The sequence below is a fragment of the Elephantulus edwardii genome, unplaced genomic scaffold, assembly GCF_000299155.1.
Source record: "Elephantulus edwardii isolate Elephantulus edwardi_28Jun2011 unplaced genomic scaffold, EleEdw1.0 scaffold00066, whole genome shotgun sequence".
In the NCBI taxonomy this organism is placed as follows: domain Eukaryota; kingdom Metazoa; phylum Chordata; class Mammalia; order Macroscelidea; family Macroscelididae; genus Elephantulus; species Elephantulus edwardii.
In genome coordinates, this window is record NW_006399816.1 from 2,507,778 (window position 1) to 2,515,887 (window position 8,110).

The 8,110-nt window shown below is 46.1% G+C and overlaps 1 protein-coding gene across 1 annotated transcript in view; it reads right to left on the bottom strand.

Moving 5' to 3' along the window:
- The window catches only part of ACSBG1 (acyl-CoA synthetase bubblegum family member 1), a 73,067-nt gene extending 65,764 nt beyond the window's left edge, over nt 1-7,303 (bottom strand). Inside the window, exon 1 of the mRNA XM_006888367.1 lies at nt 7,101-7,303. Coding sequence (XP_006888429.1) covers nt 7,101-7,303 — 203 coding nt within the window. The remainder of the gene's footprint in view (nt 1-7,100) is intronic.
- Between the last annotated feature and the right edge of the window lie 807 nt (nt 7,304-8,110).

Here is an 8,110-nt window from a genome sequence, read left to right on the forward strand (position 1 = left end):
GCAGTACACTCCACTATTCAGCCTTCATTCTGGACTCTTGTCATGACCATAATATCCAATCATATATCACTTTTAAACTGTTCTCTTCCTCATCTGTTTCAATGCAGTATACATAATTTATCCCATCTTTCTCAGTCTCCCCCCAACCCCAATGTCAGTTCCGTTCTACAACAGTAGCACCATGCAGTATTTGTCTTTTTGTGATTGAGATATTTCACTCAGCATAATGTCCTCCAGGCTCACCCATTTTGAATAATATTGCATGAGTTCCTTGTTTTTCAATGCGGTGTAGTATTCCATTGTGTGAATATACCACAGCTTCTCTATCCATTCGTTTGTTGGGGTTTTTTAAGGTGCAAAAAAGTACCTAGTATGTTATTCCATGGAGCTCTGGTGTCTTAGTGGTTAAAGAATTCAGCAATCAAAATATCATCAGTTGGAATCACTTTTATTCCTTGGGTGAAGGATGTGACAATTTGTTTCTGTAGAGATTTACAACCTCAGAAAACATTTCTAGAGTTCCACTCGGTCCAATAGCAGAGGATTTGTTCAATAGGTATGGCTTGACATAGAATGTATTTGTGAGATATGAGTACATAGAAATTTCTGAGGTGATAAAATACTCTTTTGGATAAAGTGTTCTTTTGGATTGTTGATTGCGTGGGGATACACATTTGTCAAAGTAATAGAATAAAATCTTTATGGCTATACATTTTGCCATATTAAAAAATTGGCCCTGTTCACACCATGCCTGCCTTTGTAGTTTCTAAAGCATCTTCCCAGCCCTGATATTAGGTGTTCCTAACTGACTCCCTTATAATGGAATCAGGGATCCCTGCAAGGAGAGAAGACCTAGTATGAAATGCATATCAAACTGAGCCTACATACAACTATATCTTTTGCAGGATGAAGAGATAAGTATTAAGTTCCCCATCTCTGGAGGTGTTCAGTCAGAGTAGGTTGATGATCTATAAATGTTGCAATTCAGTGACTTGGACCAATGACTTGTAGCTTAAAATGAACCACTAGCTACAGCTATCAGTCACGGGGTTGCCTGGGGACAGAGTGAGTCAGTTCCAGACCCAGCATCTTGATCCCAGGCCAGCTCCAGCACTGACACTTGCGGTTAACAATACAGCATGGACCTGCCTGAAGCCCGGGCTGCCCAGGCTGCCCTGCATCTGGAAGGCACCCAGACCTGTAATAAGATTTCTGGGACTGAGCCCCAGGGCTTCAGGCTTCCCAGGTGCTCTTTGGCCTGGCACTGTTGGCCTCATGTCCTAAACATCTGACCTGATAGTTAACAAATCTTTGCCTTTTGGTCCACAAATACTCCAGACTCCTCACCTCAAGCCTTTGCACATGATCTTCTTCTTTTTCCTATTAAACTACTCCCCTAATCAATTCTTACAGGTATATACTCTTTCAGGTATAATCTAAATATTGCTTCCCCAATGAAGCCTCCCTCACTCCCAATACTAAGGCAAATCTTTGCTGTATCTCTTCCATACATTTTCATTTCTTTCTGGTCTGAATTATACAGCTTGCCACAAATACAGCTTACCAAGTATAATTATTTGTTTAAAGGTGGTCTTCCTTGTAAACATGTATACTCCTTTTTTTCCTTTCTTTTCTTTTGCATGTATACTCCTTAAAAAGAGATATGTCTTTGAAAACTCCCTGTTGCAAATCTTAGGAATGAGAAGGGATGTGAGGGAGAAGCTCAGAATTAAAGATCCTGACTATTTTATACTTTCAATGATGGTTTCTGTTGGCTGCCATCTAGTCTACCTCCAATTCTTGGTGGCCCCATGAACTGCAGAACCAAATGCTGCCCAGTCCTACACCATTCCCATTCATGATTGCAGATAGATTGTTCCTTGGCTGATATTTGAAAGTAAATCCTCATATATTTCTTCCTGATTCATCCTAGTTTGGAACTGCCATTGAAACCTACTTGGTATCATAGCAATTGACAGATGGTCAGTGACTGTACATGAGTGAGGTTGACTGGGAATTGAACCAAAGTCTCCTGCATGGAAGGAAAAATTCCACTCATAAACCATCATTACCTCTGTTCTTTGGTAGCATTTGCATTCTAATTGGTCCTTATAGTCTAGACAGAGAGAAAGGCTCTCACTGAACTCATAGAAAACAGCCCTTCATGGTTATCTCACTCCTCGGTTCTGAGGAGCTCCTGTTTGGGCAGGCGGGATTGGAGGCCCAGGTGAGTGCTTGGTTTACAGCCTCATCATCCTTCCTTGGGCCAGACTCAACCCTGCAGGCTCTCCTCCCCTGACATCCTGCCTACCCCTTGTTGCTATTATTAGGTGCCACTGAGTCAACTCATAGAGATCCTATGAACAACAGATCTGAATCGTGCCCTATTCTGTGCCATTCTCACCATCTCTGATACATTGCTATTTCTGCAGTCACCATGTCAACCCATCTTCAAAGAGGGCTTCCTCTCTTTTGCTGACTCTTCACCCTTCTAAGCATGATATCCTTTTCTAAGGAACAGCCTCTCCCAGCAACACTGAGTCAGATAATCATATGATCTATTATACTAGGAATGAAAGACTGAAGAAGAATGGTGTGGCATTCATAACAAAAAGAGGACAATTTCAAGGTCTATCCTAAAGCACAATGTTGTGAGGAAGAGGATTATATCCATATGCATACAAGGAAGACTTGTTAACATGACTATTATTCAAATATATACACTAACAAAGACAAAGAGGAGGATATTGAGGTTTTTGGCCAACTTTTACAGTCATATCTTGATCAAACACAGACTCAAGATACATTAGTCATTATTGAAGATTGGAATGCAAAAGCTGGAAACAATGAGGAAAGAATCATAGTTGGAAAGTACAGACTTGATGACAGAAATGAGGCAGGAGAGCAAATGATTGAATTTTGTATATTCAATGTTTTATTCACAGCAAATACTTTTTTAAGAAGCATGGATGACCCACCTCTAGTCTAGGCTATACTCAACACTGCTAGACTCATCTTCCTAAAACTAAGCTCTTCCCAGGTGACCGCTGCATCTGTACCTCAGGAGCTCCTCTCTGTCTCTCTGCTCCTCTAGTTTGGCCATTCCAGCCTACCCAGACCCAAGAGTGACCCTAGCTCCAACCTGACAGGTGTGATGGCCACTTGCAATTCTTCCCTGAGCACACCTTTGAGTGCATGATACCCCTACCTGCCAATCTGGACACTCACAACTTTTTTCCCCCAGCTCCCAAAAAGCCCTTTCTCCAATCTGGGATTCTGCAGGCTCAGAGAGGCTGGATAGAGAGAGGGCTTAACAGGAAGAGAACTCAGGCCCAGGCGCAAGCCTGTCTCTGGATATTCCCCATGGTGCCCCTGATGCATGGCATGGATTATAGTCTCAGCCTCAAAGAGGACAGAGCACAGGATGTCGGACCACTGCCAACGCAATCCTGGTGAGCTCAGCCCCTCTTGGCCCCAGCCTGATTTTCTCTCTCCAGACACTGCTCACACCACTCAGTTCCAGCCCTGTAACTGGGTAACACAAAAGAGAATTCATGTGGGTCAGGCCAGGGTGCAAACTCTCCTCCAGCTCTCTGCCTCTCCACTGCCTCCCAGCTTTGCCTCGCTGGGGGTGGGGCAGGAAGAGAAGGCCCCACCAGGCCACTGGATCAATGCAAGCTCATCCTCCCCCAGGAACAGCCTCCAGGACTACAAGGCCAGGGAGGGCCACTGGGTGAACCTCTGCTGCTGGGGCTGAGAAGAAATCGCTATTTGAATTTAAAACCAATGCTAGCAGAGTTCAGTGTTCTCTCCTCATAGTCTCTCTCCAAGGTAGAGCATTATTTTCCCTTGCTTGACACATCCACCACCTGTCTGTCAGTTTGTTGCCTTGTGGTGGCTTTCATGGTGCTGTGAAGTTGAAACCTATGCCACCAGTATTCAAAAAAACCCATGGACTGAATTATGTCTCCCGCCTCCAAACGTGAGTTGAGTTGGTAGTGGGCAGTGATTCCCACTGTTTATTACTGTACGCCTTAAGCTCAATGATGCTGTTGTTGTAAGGTTCTGTCAAGTTGATTGTATCTCACAGCTACCCTATGAACAACAGATCTGAACCTTGCGCTATCCTGTGCCATCAGCAGCAGCTCCGATATACTAGAGCTCATTGTGACAGTCACTCTGTCGATCCATCTTAAGGGTCTTCCTCTCATCTTCTGACCCTCCACCTTTCCCAGCATAAATATCCTTTTCCAAGGACTGGCCGGCTCCTCCTCACATGCCCAAAGTATGTGAGACAAAATATCACCGTCCTATCGAGGATGGTCCTAGGCCCCTGTTCCTACTATTATGTAATTATTATTAGAGGCAGTTATGTGATGATGTAATCCTTTCCCATAAGGTGATAAATAATGTGATCAGTCCATCAGTGGGAATCGGGGTTAGCTCACACTTCTAAGGAGGCATTTCCCTGGAGTGTAGTCTGTATCACCCCTTGTCTTACAAGAGATGAAAGAGAGAGAAGTGAGAGTGGGACCTCAGTACTACCCCAAAGGAAGAACCAGGAGTGGAGTATATTCTTTGGACCCAGAGTCCTATGCTGAGAAACTCTTAGAATGAAGAGACCCAGAGAGGTAGAGCCAGCACCTTGAACTTCTGGCCTTTTAGTTGTGAGATAATAAATTCGTTTAGAGTCATCCACTTGTTGTACTTCTGTTACAGCTACTTTAGATAACTAAGACATATATGGTGGAATTTCTAGGCTAACACAAACCAGGATGATCCATGAACTACTTTAAAAAAGTGAGCCAAATGAATTGCAGCAGAATATAGCTTAGTTTGTTTGCTTTAAACATTATCATCAGAAGGAGGGCCAAGAGGGCCAAAGATGGGGTGAGGGGGACCTTCAGCTAGATGGACTGGTAGATAACTCCCCAGTGGGCTCAAACATGCTGGGCATTTTGAGGATGACACAACAGAATCAGGCTCTACCTAAAGCTGTACATAATAAGATCTCTGATAGTAATAGTACTTAACAGCTGGGGAAATAGACACTCAGAGAGGATAACTGGCTTACTCAGGGTCACAGTGAGGAACAGATAGGGACTTTATCCCAAGGTCTCCCTCTCTTAGCTGCTGCTAAGAGACTTCTGGGGAGTAGCTGTGAGGTGGCTTTGTCTGAGGTGAGTAATTCTTCTGCTTTTGAAAGCATTTTCATCTACACCAGCTACCAGAAGTAGCCTGTCAATACTTCTACATACATGGTCAATGGGAGTTTGGCATTATGCCTTCATTTGCATGGAAGATGACATTGAGGCTCAGAGTATTTTAGCAAAAAAGCAGCAAAGCTAGATAACTATATCTGGATTCCCCTCTTCTCCTCCCTTCCTGGGACCCCTCAACCATTAATCCTTCCTTGCATCAGCCTGAGTCTCCACTCCAGCACTGGTGATGTCTCCAGAGCACCCCAGACCTGTCCAGTGCACGGCCAGTCTCTTGCTCGGCACACAGCCCCCTCTGTCAACTTTTGTCACTATGGACCTGAGAAGTGGGCTTCAAAAACATTGAGAGCTCCAGACCTACACTTTGGTTCCCACCTAGAGTCCTGTCCTCCTCTCACTGGTAGGGGAAAAGGACCAGTACATCCTGTTTGCAACTGCCATGAACTGAGCTTTAGAGAAATGTCAGTGAGAGTCACAGGCAGAGGCAGCAACACCCACTGCTTCCTGAGCTCCTCTGAAGGGGGTAGGGGGCAGGATAATCAGGTCCCAGAGTAGATCTAGAATCCACCTCTGGTTCACCAGCTCACCCAGGGGCTTCTTGGCCCTCAGGGGGCTCAGCCTCTGGACCTCATGCCCTTGGAGGCTTGCAGGTGAGAAGCCCCTGCTTCTAAGAGGGCAGCAGAATCCACTTCTGGTTTAGTGGCATCTTCTGAGAGACTGGGGTGGGGGAAAGAAAGGGGTTGGGAGAAGGCAGGATTCGGAGCCACCATCCTTGGAGGGTATATCCCAAGACCCTTGAAGCACTGACTCCTTTTCCAGACCATCCTTCATGACGCCCCAATCAGACTGGTGGGCAGTTTAGGTCAAACTCTGACCATCTCTTCCACTTGCCACAGTGTGTTCTGACTCACTCAATTAACCCAGCCTTTCCCCCATTCTGCTCTCCAGCTCCACAGATTTCTTATCCCTGAATTTCCTGTCTGCCTTCCTTGGAATCATCTTCCCACTGCCCATACTTTCCCCTTCACCCAGATTGCTCTCCCTATTCTCTCTTTTAGTGGCCCCATTGTCCGAGGCCCATTTCAGACACCCCAGGTTATCTCTCTCTCCTTCAAGAATGGGTGTTGCTGAATGTCTGACCCATTCAGTTCACTTTCTCAGAATGATAGGATTCCCTAGATGGTGCAAACCGTTAATGCACTTGGTTGCTTATCCAAAGTTTGAAGGTTCAAATCTACCCATGGGTACCTTGGAAGAAAGCCTTGGGGGGTAACTTCCAAACAAAGCAGCCTTGAAAAGCATATGGAGGGAGCACAATTCTCTGATACACATGGGGCAGCAGAGAGTCTGAATCAGCTCACCCTTGCCTGGTCTCTAAGTCAGGGGTGAGCAGGAGACCTATAAGCAGAGACATTTCAGGAAAACTTTAACTCTGTTTTCACATACATACAGGGAAGCTGTACTCAAGAGAGTGAGGGGATTTGTCCATGTCACCATTGAAAACTGCAGTTGGGACTTCTAGACCCACATCCTGTCATTGATTCTGCTGCCAAAGGGCCCACTGAGGAGTCAGGGAAGTTTCTAACTGCCTGATAAAAGACTTTTCTCCTTCCAACTGCAGCTCCCATCCCACACCCCTGACATGTCATTCTTGGGGTAAGACTTTCAATCCTTCCTCCAATTCTGCAGAGTCGAAGCTCCAAATATGGTGAGACCCAGCCCAGCGCTTCCTCCATCTCTGAAGTCACCTGGCTTTTCTCTGTTGTTTCCTAGAAGACATTGAGGCCCAAAGAGGAAGCAGCCCACCTATGCTCACACAGCAAAGCCCAGGTCAGAACTTGACTCAGAAGGTAGTTACAGATAATGTGACCACCAGCTTACCTGGTCCCTGCATTTTCTCGAGGGGTCCCCAAGCTTGTGTCTTGCCCACTCTCCTGTGGGGTCTCTCTGCTGTCCGGCATGCTGGGGTCCTCGAAGGAGCAGCTGCGTCCAGCTTCAGAACTTTGTGGCCTCAGGCAAGGGCACTCACTGTTAAGAAGTTGGTCTGTCGCCCAGTGGCAAGAGGTTGGCCTTGAGTGGGCCATGGGGGCGGGCATGGGGTGGCGGGGGTGGGGGGAGCCGGTGGCAGGAGTGGCCTAGAAAGGCCCATTTCCTCTATATTTAGAAGTGCAAAATGCTCCTCAGCAGTGAAGTTGCTCAGGATTAAAACTTTCCTTTTCTTCCTGGTTTTGTTTCACTCAAGATGAGGAGAATTTCAATGAAGTCAGTGTTCTTTTTTATGCAAATCCACTCCAGTTCTCCCAGGAGCTCTAGCCAATGGCCCCCAGAAAATCTCCCCACTGGGTTTAAAAGGCCATACTGGAGCTAAAGGGGCTCTCAGCATAAATTCAGACCCAGAGCCTAAGTGAGCTGATACTGCCCACATATGGCAACCCTGTCTGGACAGCAACTGGACAGAATCCCCCATCACTGGCAGGGATGTCAACTGTTCAGTCCACTTCCCCCAGGCCTGGGCTGGGGACACAAGGAGGGGTAGCCATACCTCTGCCCTCAGGAGCCCTTTCTGGGGTGGGAGGTGGAGGGGGGGAGAAAGAGATTGTTTCAACTCTGAGACTACTATCTAGTTAGTGGAAGCATTCAAACTGGAGCAGGTCTAAAACGAATTAAGAGCTCGGCTACTCAGAAGTACATTGGAATAAAGTCCTGGTGATACCCTCTCACAAGCTCACAGCCCAGAAAATCATATGAGTCATGCACTTCTAGTCTAAAAGATAGGGAGATGTCATAAATGGGAATAGACTAAACAGCTTAAGTTTGGGCATGAATAGTGGGATTTGAGGCATCCACAGATGAGAGAGGTTCTTGTAGGGTAAGGAGAACAACAGGCTTGT